Source organism: Aulonocara stuartgranti, assembly GCF_965226115.1.
Source record: "Aulonocara stuartgranti genome assembly, chromosome: 3".
In the NCBI taxonomy this organism is placed as follows: domain Eukaryota; kingdom Metazoa; phylum Chordata; class Actinopteri; order Cichliformes; family Cichlidae; genus Aulonocara; species Aulonocara stuartgranti.
The window spans coordinates 28,697,744-28,710,330 of NC_138941.1; the positions used below are offsets into that span (position 1 = coordinate 28,697,744).

The window sequence follows — 12,587 nt, forward strand, 5'->3', positions numbered from 1 at the left end:
ACGCAGATTCACTGAGCGCTCAACACAGACAGCATCGTCAGAAGGAAAGTTGATAAAATAAATTACAAATGTTGTATTGTTCGATACATATGCGTACCGAACCGAAAGCACTGTATCGAACGGTTCAATATCGATACGAATATCGTTGCACCCCTAGTATTTAGGTATAAGAGAGCCATGTCTGCTTTGAGAGATCAGTTATTGTGATGGATTGTAGTTGTTGAACTTGGATGATGAAATCATCTACTTCCTGCAGGGTTAATGATCACCTTCTTTGATTTCTCAAGTGCATTGAAAAATGATTCAGCTGCTGCTAGTGAGAAAAAACTACAGTAATGTCAGTAAACACCACCTCATGGATCACTGACTGCCTGACAGACTGACCACAGTATGTGAGACTGGGCCGAGCTCTCTTTCTGATTTAGTGATGTGCAGCAGGAGCTCCACAGGTGGACAGTTCTGTCCTGGACTTTATACACTCAGACATTCAGTACAAGTCTGAGTCAAGACACCTGGATGTATTAGTGATGGCAGGAGGAGGAGTGTGAAGCACTGGTGGATGATTTTGTGATGTGATCTGGAAACAATCATCAGCTGGGGAGAAGTACAAGTACCTGGTACATGTAGTACATGGAAAACAGGCTGAACTGGAAGATCAATACAGAGGCTGGATACAAAGGAAATGAACAGACTTTTATCAAGTAGCGAGAGCCTTCAACATGTGCAATGCTGTTTCTGTAAGGCAGAATAAATATGTTGATCATTATTAAATCATTTAGAAGAGAGAGACTTAATGTTTAATGCTTGGTAAAAAGTAAATGGCCTGTATTTGTACCCAGAAAGGGTCATCTGGGGAAAAGGAGGATCGCATTTGTCGGCCGCAGTTGTCGGAGCCTGTGTGTACTTGTGTGTGCTTGTAAACGCGACAATGGCAGAGGAGCGCGGCTAAAAAACTTTTAAATATTACTTTTTCTGGGTCACAAAATAAACTTTTAAGATATTTTCAGGCGAGGATGTAGCTGTGTAATGCTCAAATATGTACTTAATTTATCAAAACATCACATATTTGCAAAAATGCTCCGACGTTTTTGGAGACATCTATTTTTTTTAATGCTTTGAGGCAGCTTTTGAACATCTGTGGCATCTATTAATGTCAAATCTAGCCTTTCTTTAACAACATAAGCAAACTGCTTTTGTATTTAACCACTTTTCTGTTTAATTACATTTTAAATAATAATAATAACAATAGTATTTATTTTGTTAAAAAAATGTGTTTAAAAACAGGTTTTGTTGTGAAAGCTATAATCCAGATTAGTGGCCTGTTAAATGGATAAAGTCTAGATTGGCTTTATACTTGAGAATAGCTTGCCCTCCTAAAGAATTAAGTTAAATTCCAGAGTTGAATCGTAAGAAACATTATGTTACATATAAACCCTGCCATATGTTAGATCTGGTCATTTTGCTTATTAGAAACTTTATATATTGGAAGTTAACTTTTAACAAGCATGTAATGATTATATTTAAATTAGGTGGTCTTTTTTTAAAACACATACATTTTTAGGCCTAAACTGACAGTGCCAATATCACACATTCAGACACCATCAGTAGATGGTGTTTTTAATACTATATGTGTTAGTTTAATTTGGTTGTATGTGGTCTACATTGACCTTCTGTCTTGTAAGTTATTATGACTGCACAGCCATTAAGGATCAAATCAGGTTCTAAAAAATGTTCTGTTTTTTCTCCCTCTGCTTGCTTCTTACTGTCTTTGAGTTTCGGGACCAGTACTCCTGCTGTTGGACAGAAAGACATCAACTCAGTGGTAAGTGTTTTGGTTTTCCAATATATTAGCAATTGTCATTGACATTTATCGTAATCAGGCTGAACTTTAATCATACTTTAGATCAGCCTGTTTTACTTATTGTTTTGTGCTTTGGTTTGAGGAAGTTGTTTCTTCACTAATCTTTTCCTGTCTTCTGTTATTAGACTTGAGATATGACTGCACTATGCTGTTGCTGTTGACTCCAGTTAATTCTACAAGACATACTGTGTAAGTAAACAAACAACAACAGTTTGGTCTGCATTTCTTGAAAGATCACATCCCCCAAACTTAGTTTAGAGGGTCTACACTGTATTTAGTGAAGTCTGCAGGTTTTCTAACAGCAAACTTTGTTTTGTGCCCAAATCATTTTGCACATCATTAGAATAAAAGTTATTAGCCATGTTTGCATAACCCTTTTTAAAATGATGCTTTCATGACATTATTGTATGTTGGGTGGTGGTCACGGCTATCCAGACTGACAAGTGGGACATTGAATGTCACCTCCCCGGTGGGGAGGGAGCCTGAGATTGTCTAAGTTTGAGTCTGTTCTATACCAAATGCAGGGTAAAAAAAATCTTTTAAGAAAGCAATTAAGTTCATGTTCCAAAAAATATGATTGTTTGCTTGCAGGACACCAGGAGAGATGAGTCCTCCATCACAGATGGTGTGGTCAGTGAAGATGGTCGCCTGCAGGTTCAAGCTCATTGCATCTCCAACCCACATCCACTGCCACTGTACTTAAGGGAAGTTAAAGACTTTCTCCTACATTTGGATCACCTCGATCCATGATAGTCATTCAGGCAGTAATGCCTGGACTGGAAACAAGCCATCCTTAAAATAATACAACATTCCAGCTCCTGTGTTGGAATGGAAAACAAATGTGTTGTTTAAATTAGAGACTGCACTTGTGACAGAAAAATAAATATTTTATTTTGATTATATAAGTAATGTATGTACAAAACAAACTTGTGGTAGGTCTAAACTTATTTTCTTAATAATTAAATCTGAGACTTTGTTTCATTGTAAGATTATAACAGTGATGGCAATATAATTGTTTGTTGTTCAAGAGAACAGTGTCCAGTATGTTGGCTGTTATACTTTTTTGCATTTGAAAATAAAAGTTGGGCTGATTTTAACATCACTACAAAGTGTTGTTAATTATTTTTAATCATATTCAGGTTACCACAAATTGTTTTTTCATTTGTTGAACTTGAAATGTTTGTTAGTAGGTAAACAATTAGTATTGTACAGTCAGAAATATCAAGTTATTCTTAATACTGCAGACTTGCAATGAACAAGTTGTATGGGCAGAAATCTGTGCCATCAGAAACTGAATTTGAATAAGTTAAATTTGAATTTGAATTGCTCAGATTGAATCTGAATTGTAACTTGAATAAATGCTTTTGAAAACTGAATTTGAATTAGTCTAATTTGAAATTGAATTTATGGTTTGAAAATGATCATCACTAAATTGAAATTGAATTTTATATTTTGAAAATGAATTGATTTGCTTTGAAACTGCATTTTATCCTTTAAAAATTCAGCTCTCGAATAATTTCAGTTTCAGTTATACAATTCAATTTCAGTTCCAAAATTCAGTTTTTTGGAACTTACATCCGGTTCCGGTTCAAGCGCAGATTAATAGAACTACGTTTTACTAGCGGACCGAAAGTGTTACCGACGGGAATCTACAGCGTCTTGAGCTGAGTTAAGACTTCAGAAGTCATTTGTCATGTCGAATGACCAGCGGATGAACTCTCAAGTTGGTAATAAATGTATTACATGTATAAGAACAAGCGTCATGTTAACTAATGATAGCCGTAAGGTAACTTTTATGCTTATTGTAGCTGTTAGCTAAAAACGCTAATTTAGCGTAGTTTAACCTGAATTCAGCTTTGACAACAAATATGATCGACTGTTTCTAGTAGAATTCCAAAGTTGTCATCTTGGACCCTCTCAGAGTACCCCCTCTGTATGCTTGCAGAGACCCCTACAGTAGGGAAACATGCAAAACCATCTGTCCTCTCTGTCCAAAATGTCCATCTCTGTCCATCCTCGAAGATGCCAATGTTCACATTTTGGACAGAGAGGACAGATGGTTTGAAAGAGGAGTGAAAGAAGCCATCTATGTCCACTGTGAGCGACCATCTTTGAACAGAGGCGGGGGTTTACGACACCAACTCTCTGCCATCTATAATCCAGTTTTGAGATCCCTTCCCAGACGCCTTAACGCCCACTCACATCCTGGGCCATCTGATCTCAGGAATTCGCATGATAAGGTGGGGCCAGGTTTCACAATGAACTCACCCGAAACTCTGACTGGTTGGGACCCACACCCAGTTTCACACCTTGGCTCAGGCGATTAGAGGATCATCAGGGGGTCCTTTTGTCCCTCTGTGGGGGGAAACTCCCACTAGGTTTATATCTGGGACTCTCCACCATTTGACCTTAGAACTGAAGAAGCTTCTCGGATGAGAGGTGAAACGTCTTCAAGTAACTTAAAGAAGTCCAGACGGTTTTCTTTGCAAGCTCCTTTGACTACGATGACCTGGATGACTGAGAACCTACACAGACAGGTACAGTGATATTTATTAACAGCATGTAGAAGTGTTACTTCTGATGCATAGAAATCCCACAGTGGAAATATTATTATCATCATTTCCAAGAGTGTAATAATTTTAACTGGAATGAAAAGAAAAGCAGAAGATCGATACCAAAATATGCAGTATCGCACATCACTACCCACAATGCATTGCGGCCTGCCGTCAATCCCGAAGCGCGCTAATTTTGAAATTACACACCACGTGATTACGTTGTGCAGCTGAGTCACGTGACCGCACAGCAACAAATCGCTGCAGATCTGGGTAAAGGGGGCGGAGCAAAGTGTATGCGCTGGAGAGGACTCGAGCAGAGAGAGCTGCTTTTTCGTGAAACGGGAGTAAAGTAGTAAACCTACAGGATCATATACAACTACCTACTTTTCAATCGATATCTGCACCGCTGTCTCTTGGATTGTAGCTGGATCTGTTAACTGTGTTTGGAAAGGCTTCTAGCTTAATCACAGAGTTCTCTTGTTTGTGGGCTCATCTAAAGGTAAGCACGGAGCTAACTTTGATGTGGTTTTAGTTTATGTTTTTCTCTGGTGAGAATAATAGATTGCTTACTATACATTGACGTCAGGGAGACTGTAGAGTTTGTGATTGCTTGCAATATTATAATATGGCGGTTGCTAGGAGGTAAGAATACATATAGCAAAAATAATCTTGGAATATGAACAAAAGGATGGAGTGCAGGGGAGGAGAACAACCAACCCCCACCCCAGGACATGAAGCCACGGGTACAAGCCTGGGGGAGGGCAGTCAGCCTTTAGTGGACAATTATGTTATGAAAAATGACATATTAACTACTACAAAACACTGACCTTTGTGGGAATGCTTGGAGCAGACTAACATGTGAGCTGGAGTGTTCTGCGACGTTATATTTGTCTTCGAATGGTGTGAAATGTGAAAGCCTGCATGCCATAGTTTGCCCTAGTGCAGGCCCGGCCCTAACCAATCTGGCGCCCTAGGCAAGATTTTAGGTGGCGCCCCCCTACATCGGCAGTATAGTGTATGTACTCACAAGAAACCGAATAGCTTTGTCTTTGACCTTTTTTTTTTTTACTTAAAGAAAGCAAATTCACAATCAGAATAATTAACAAGATAAAAAATATATGAATAAATAAATGAATACAAAAAATGAATATATGAAATACAATAAATTTTACATACATAAACACAATAAAACGTGTCAACAAGTTGGATAAAATAAATCAAAAATACAATATAAATAAGGCACTGCACAAAACAAGATATTAAATAAACCAGTATGACTTTAACAACTATATTACAAAAAAGGGGATCCTACAGAGTTCTCTAGTTGTGCTTTTTAATACTGCATTAACTAGAATGACTTACAAATTACTGTACACCACCCCCTCATCAACCTCACATGACCTGCTACAGCCTTACTCTCCTAGTCTTTCTTGCAGCAAAGTCATCTACAACATCATCATATGACAACTGATTTGAGACCACATGATTTATGCTTATGATGGAAAGTCCACTGAGACATTCTTGCATCATAGTATATCTCAGGTAGGTTTTAATGAGTTTGAGCTTAGAGAAGCTTCTTTCAGCAGCAGCCACTGTAACAGGAAGAGTGGCAAAGATTCTCAGAGCAACCCACATGTTGGGGTAAATTTCTGCCAGCTTCTTCTCATGCAGGAAGGTCAAGAGTTCCATGTTTGTCATGTTCTTTGATGGCAATGGTGGGAAATTCTGCATTTCCATTGCAAGTTCTGTGCCATTAATGTCCGGCTGGCTGTCATGGGTCAGAGTAGTACTCAGTGTTTGGCACTGCTGTAGCAGCTCTTCTTTTTGTAAGTTGTGGAAATTGAGGAGTACTCCAAACTTGTCATTCACCTCTCCAAGGTTCTGAAATCTCTCATCAAGTGAAGAGATGGCTGTATCCACTACCACATTAAAAAATGTGGTTTCCATTTTTTTAAGTGCATCTTGTATGGGCTCATCTGGAGACTCATAACCGAAGTGCCTTTTGGTGGTTCTCAATCGCTTTTGTTTGAGTTCAGCCTCCACATTCATTTCTTCACACATCTCCTTTGCCGTTGTCTGTGCATCAGAAAATCCAGTGTTTCTGTAGCTGGTGAGGGAATCTTTGGTTTTCTTCAGCAAGTCGACAGCCACATCTAGCTGCATGGAGGGCGACTGCATGAGTTTACTCACATACTGGATCTTGCTGAGAATGTCATACCAGATGGCTGTACAAATGCAAAAACGATAGGATCCAATCTCCTCAGCCAAAGACTGGGCTTCAACTCTGACCACAGGGTCTGTAGCTGTTTCCCTCACCTCCAGAAGAGCCTCTCTGACTTGCCGAGCCTGATATCTGACTTCCTCAATGCTTTTTATCCTGCTTTCCCATCTGGTCTCAGCCCATGATTTCAAGGTGGTTTTCACATGTTTCAAGAGAACACCCCACCTATGGGTGGAGGCTGAGAAGAGCTTGAATAATTTTGCTAAATGCCCAAAGTAGCCAAGGGCATCTGGTGAGCTTTTTGCAGCATCAGCTACTACCAGATTTAAAGTGTGGGCACCACATGGGACCAAAAAAGCTCTTGAGTTTAGCTGAAGCAACCTTGCCTGAACACCTTTATTTTTTCCCTTCATGTTGGCCCCATTGTCATAGGACTGTCCTCTGCAGTCTTCAAAAGGAATGTTAAGCTCCTCTATCCGTTTTAGCATGAGAGTTGACAAATGATCTCCTGTTGATTCCTCTGCAACAAGAAAGCCCAGGAAATGCTCTTTAACTTGTGGTATGCCTTCTTGTGACACTATCCTGACTATGACAGAGAGCTGTTCCTTATGACTCGGATCAGGTGTGCAATCTAAAATGATGGAGAAATACTTTGATGTTTTGATATCTTCCACAATGCGTTTTATTATTCTTGAACTGATGGTGTCAATCAGTTCATTTTGGATTGTTTTTCCCAGATAATGTATGTGACTGCCAGCTCCACTTTCTACTCTACTGACATGCTGCTTCATCACTGGATCAAATTTGGCCATAAGCTCCACTTCTTTCAGAAAATTGCCATTGTCTGGTTTATTTAATGTGCCTGTGGACCCCCTGAAAGCCATGTTTCTTTCAGCTAAGGACTGAATTATTGCCACCAAACGATGTAGAACTTCACGCCACCTTTTTCTCTCAGCCTCAGCAAGTGCCATCTCTTGTTTATCTATTGTGAGTCCTTTCGCAAAACAGACCTCCAAGTCCTTCCATGTTGCCATGTGAGCATTATGCTCCTGGCTATCCTCATGGATAGGGATGGGTATCGTTTAGGTTTTATCCGATACCGGTGCCAAACCGGTACTTTTGAAACGGTGCCGGTGCTTAAATGGTGCTCAAACCGGTGCTTAAAGAATGGAGAACACAAAATTGGTCCAAAAACCTCTCATGTTCAGCTGTTTTTTGTAAAAAGATAACAATGTTAGCCTTTTCTGCAGCTATGGGGCATATATGGTATCACTCTTGGCTGGAAGCAGTGCTTAAACAATGGAAAAAACACAAACTTTGTCCAAAAACCTCTCATGTTTAGCTGTTTTCCACTTTTTCTTTGGTCATTTTAGCCTTTTTGGCAAGGGTGAAGGGAGTATCTGCCATCAAACAAGAGGACAGCCGCATGTAACTACGACGGTGTTTGCTAGTTCACCTTACATGCATTAATGTAATAACGTGGTTAGCCTACTCAAAGTAAATTACACACGAACAACATTAAACTACTCACGCAGAGAAGAACGGCTGCTGCTGCCGTCATCATTTCTGCTACACTGGCAGGGCTAGGGGCCAAGACTGTCCTCTTCGGGTTTTTGGGGGATATTGCTCCGGGTCCGATAACTGGCAACCCACCCGTAGTAGATGTGCACGGTGTGAGGTCTCGCAGCAAGCTATCAAGTACGGCGCATTTCTCGGCTTTAAAAAAACCCGCTATGCATCGCCAGGTGTTTCATCGGATTTGTTTACCTCCTTTGACAGTATCACAGTATCAGCTTAAAGCACTTGTTGCAGGCTGCTGAGTTTGCATATTTTGCTGTGAAGTACAGCCAGACTTTTGACCGCTTTGTCTTGGGCATTTTTAATCTGTAGCTCTGCTCTAAAAGAACGTACATACCTGGCCCCGCCTACTATCCTCGGAAACGTAAAATGATTGGCTAGAATCTAAAGTGTATCACAGCTCAGGAAAAAAAAGCACCGAAATGTGCGCTGCTTTTCGGTCTGGTTACTACTAGAGATGGCACGATACCACTTTTTTATGTCCGATACCGATATCATAAATTTGGATATCTGCCGATACCGATATGAATCCGATATAATGTTTTTTAATCAACAAAACTGTTTTAAAATATCTTGCTGCATTTTGCAAGTCTGCAAGTTCATACTCAAGTTTAAAACAACAACTACACTAAAGCTATTCTGTTATACCTGTATACAAAAAAAATATTTCATAGTTCAGCAATACTGATCAATCTAATAAACTTAAACCTACACCATCCTCACTATTCTGGTATTTTAAAGAGTACTTAGCGTAAATATTAAGCAACCTAACTAATAGGGTTCCAACTCCCAGCAACAACAAAAATAAATAAATAAAAAATAGGGAACCACCCCTCACACTCCACCTTATGATGCTTAATCGACGTAATCAACCTTAATTTGATGAAGTGTGAAAAAAATGCACAGAAATCAATTATTTTTCAAGAAATATTAAATAGATTCAACATCTTTCTTCAACAAAATTGCAGACTGCACAGATGGTACCTTCCCAAAGTAAAAAGTACTATAGCTTACTAGGGTATATATATTAGACTTAATAGTCACTATATACAGTAATTGACTTCTATTCATTTTACATCAAATTAAAACTTTGGGTGTCAGATAATTATTTATTAAAAGCTCGACATTTTAAATGAGAATAAGAAAGAAAAGTATGTCTTTGTGCCCCCTTTTCCCTGTTCATGCCCTATCGGCCCCCCTGGCTAAACTTTGCTAGATCCGCCCCTGCACAGTTACCAGCGTCAGCTACGTAGAAAAAGATCCTCGAGTAGAAAGTAATATTAAATAAATTCTAACAACAGCTTATCAAGCTTAAACGTGCTGCTGTTGTTCAGCCACTGGTTTCCTCTTTCTGGTGCAAAGTGGGCCAAAAGCAAACTAGAGACACGGACTCGCGACAGAAAAGCCGATCAGCTGATCGTTAAGCAGTTTCACGATTGAAGTAGCAGCCGGAGAGAGAGAGGCAGTCGCTTGTTAAGATTAACGCAGGAATGCTTTACAAACATTCAGAGATGGACTTACACACTTGCTTTACTTCTCTCGGGATAACTTTGTCGGAGATGAAATGCCGGGTTGCTAGCGAAGCTCCACATGCTATCCAGACCACCGACAGGTCCCGCATGCCACAGCCGCTCTATCACGTGACCACACTGCTCCGCCGTGCTAACGTTCTGAGGTGAGTTACGGCGTGTTGCAAGTTTTGTGAGGTGCTTTCGTGATATTTAATGGATCGGATTACATTTTTTATTTTTCTCCGATATCCGATCCAGTAATTTAGGTCAGTATCGGACCGATACTGATACGTAATATCGGATCGGTCCATCTCTAGTTACTACCGTACCGGACACCGGTACCCATCCCTACTCATGGACCTTGAGCAAGTGGCTTGCATTTTTCCAGTCCTTCAGACCTTCCCTACTCAGTTTGTAATCTCTCTTGGAAAACATTTTGCAGCAGAAGCAGTGCAAGCTATCCTCTTTTTTTCGAATACATAAGCCAGGTTCTTCTCACCTTTTCCCCATTGATTAAGAGTCTGTTAAAATAATCATGCTGACACCTTCGCCCGTCTTTCTGTTTCGGGAATGTGAAGTCACTATCAATTACAAATGGACCTCTGTGAACTAACTCTGTTCGTACCTTTTCAGTTAAAGCAGAAGGCCAGTCAGCAGGGTCTATTGGTGCAGCAGGAAGACCGCTTGATGCTGCTGCATCACTGCTGGGTTGTGCTGCTGAGGTGGAGGCAACAGGAACACCGCTTGATGCTGCTGCATCATGGCTGGGTTGTGCTGCTGATGCTGCAAAACTGGTGGGTTGTGCTGCTGAGGTGGAGGCAACAGGAAGACCGCTTGATGCTGCTGCATCATGGCTGGGTTGTGCTGCTGATGCTGCATCACTGGTGGGTTGTGCTGCTGAAGTGGAGGCAGCAGCGGTAGATGTGGTAGATGGCCCAGGGGTGGGATTTAGAAACTTCAACAGTGCATCTGAAGAGAGGAGTATGTGACACCACTGAGTATTAAAGTCTAATAATAAAAACATATGATTCCAGGAATAAAATGAAATGATATAATATAAATGAAAAACCAAAGAGATATATGTATGATGTTAACTGATATGCAAATTAGATTAGATTCAATTTATTGCCATCATTACAGTAAAATGCTGAATAGCAGAATGCAAAGTAACAGTATAATATCATATGAGAATGTTATGTTATGATTATCTTTGACCGAATCACAGCAGTGCTCATATTAAAAAACAGCATTCCCTCTCATGTGATATTGCTTAATTAACATTAATGATGTGCACTTTAACAACTAGACTTACAACTATAATATATACAGGGGTGGAAAAGTGACTATTACCTGCAGGGTAAACGTTAGCTAACCAGAAGGCAATAACAATGTAAACAAAAAAACACCTGCTTAAAAGATGAATACAAATGAGGAATGGTGGGAAAGGTGGGAGTACTGTAATTACTTAACGTTACATTATTATTTTCCATAACAATTTAGCCCCCTCCACAATATTAACTGACGTTAAAACAGTTAACTAGCTATTTATTGATTAGCAATTAGCGAATCATGTAACATTAGCTTAATGCTAAAAATTTAGGTTACTATCACATTCAGACAAATAATTTCATGTAGGCTAACGTTACCTACCTCTGTCTTTTTCTTGTTTCTCCTCCTCTTCTTTTCTCTTTTTTTTCTTCCCTGGGCACCTGACAGTTTTGGCCTTTTTGACATCTTGTGTTGATTTTTTGATGTGGTGACGTCCAAAAGGAACCATGATACGGGAAGGGAGGGGGCGCACCGTGCGGGGAGGGGGCGGGGGGGGGGGGATGTAATGTTGTAACAAATAGCTCCATGCCCTCCTGGGTTTTAATTGCACCTTAGAACACACATGCATCAACACTACAATGAGCGGGTGGAGGGAGGTTTGGAGTCTTCTCTCACCCCCGTTCTCTGCGGCCTGCTAGAGCGGGGGGGCTAGGAGGAGTTGGCCGTCCGACTGCGGTCTGGGGTGTGGGGCCTCCCTGCTGCTGCGGAGTCGGGGCGGTCTGCCTCTCCCCACCGCAGGGAAAAGGGTAACACCACCTGGGTCTGGGTGCAATCCCCCCCTCCAGGGGCAAGGGTACCTAGACCCGGTTCGTAGAGTACGCTTGGGGAGTGTGATCGTGTGTACAGCGTCTCTTTATGTCTGTCTCCACGTCGGTTGAGTGTGGAGTAAGTGCATATGAGAGCATGAAGGTGGGAATGGATGTTTGTGTCTGTGTGTGCCTGTATGTCTGTGTCTATATGTCAGGTTGGGTATCAGTCGCCACCTCTCTGGGGACATCTCAGGCCCTCCAAGGTTTGGAGGCCTATCTCCACCCACCACAACTTCCCCTGCCGGTGGCGGACTCCCTCAGGTGTCGGTGCGTTGGTGGTTCTTTGTGTCTGGGGGTGGGCGTCCGGGTACACACCGGCTCACTCCTTGGCGGCCGCTTATTGGGGCTCGCTCGGGCCACTTCGGAGGTGGGGTGCCCCCGGCCTCTCGGCCTGGTGTTTATCAGCGGCTTGTACATGCATGTACATGCAGTGCTGCCGTCTTCCGTTTCAGTCAGTTATTACGCTCTTTAATCCTACTACGTATCTCTGCGTCTTTCGGGCTTTTACAAAGCTTCAAAAAAAGAAAAAAATATATATTTTAGGGGTGCAACGATACACAAAATTCACAATTCGGTTCGATATTTTTTCGATAGAAAAAAATGTTCATGCCTTTTTAATTTGTCATTTATTAAAATTATAAATATATATTTTAACTCAAAAGTACAGTTTTTAAATTTAATGTTGCCGAAACAACAAAGTAATAAAAAAATAAATCTATCTGA

The 12,587-nt window shown here is 40.8% G+C and overlaps 1 protein-coding gene and 2 long non-coding RNA genes across 3 annotated transcripts in view; 1 reads left to right on the forward strand and 2 right to left on the reverse strand.

The window, feature by feature from the left end:
- Window positions 1-12,587, reverse strand: part of LOC309702106 — a 212,598-nt gene that overhangs the window by 94,617 nt on the left and 105,394 nt on the right. The window lies entirely within an intron of this gene.
- Window positions 1,764-2,939, forward strand: LOC309702114. The gene is made up of 3 exons (XR_014275384.1): window positions 1,764-1,822; window positions 1,987-2,050; window positions 2,453-2,939. It is a non-coding gene; the product is annotated as an uncharacterized lncRNA (long non-coding RNA).
- LOC309698165 (zinc finger MYM-type protein 1-like) lies at window positions 5,821-8,277 on the reverse strand (the record flags this gene model as incomplete). The annotated part of the gene is made up of 2 exons (XM_082520472.1): window positions 7,967-8,277; window positions 5,821-7,832 (listed from the first exon to the last, which is right to left on the reverse strand). The coding sequence occupies exon 2, from the start codon at window positions 7,669-7,671 to the stop codon at window positions 5,821-5,823; it is 1,851 nt and encodes a 616-aa protein (XP_082376598.1). The 5' UTR covers window positions 7,672-7,832; window positions 7,967-8,277.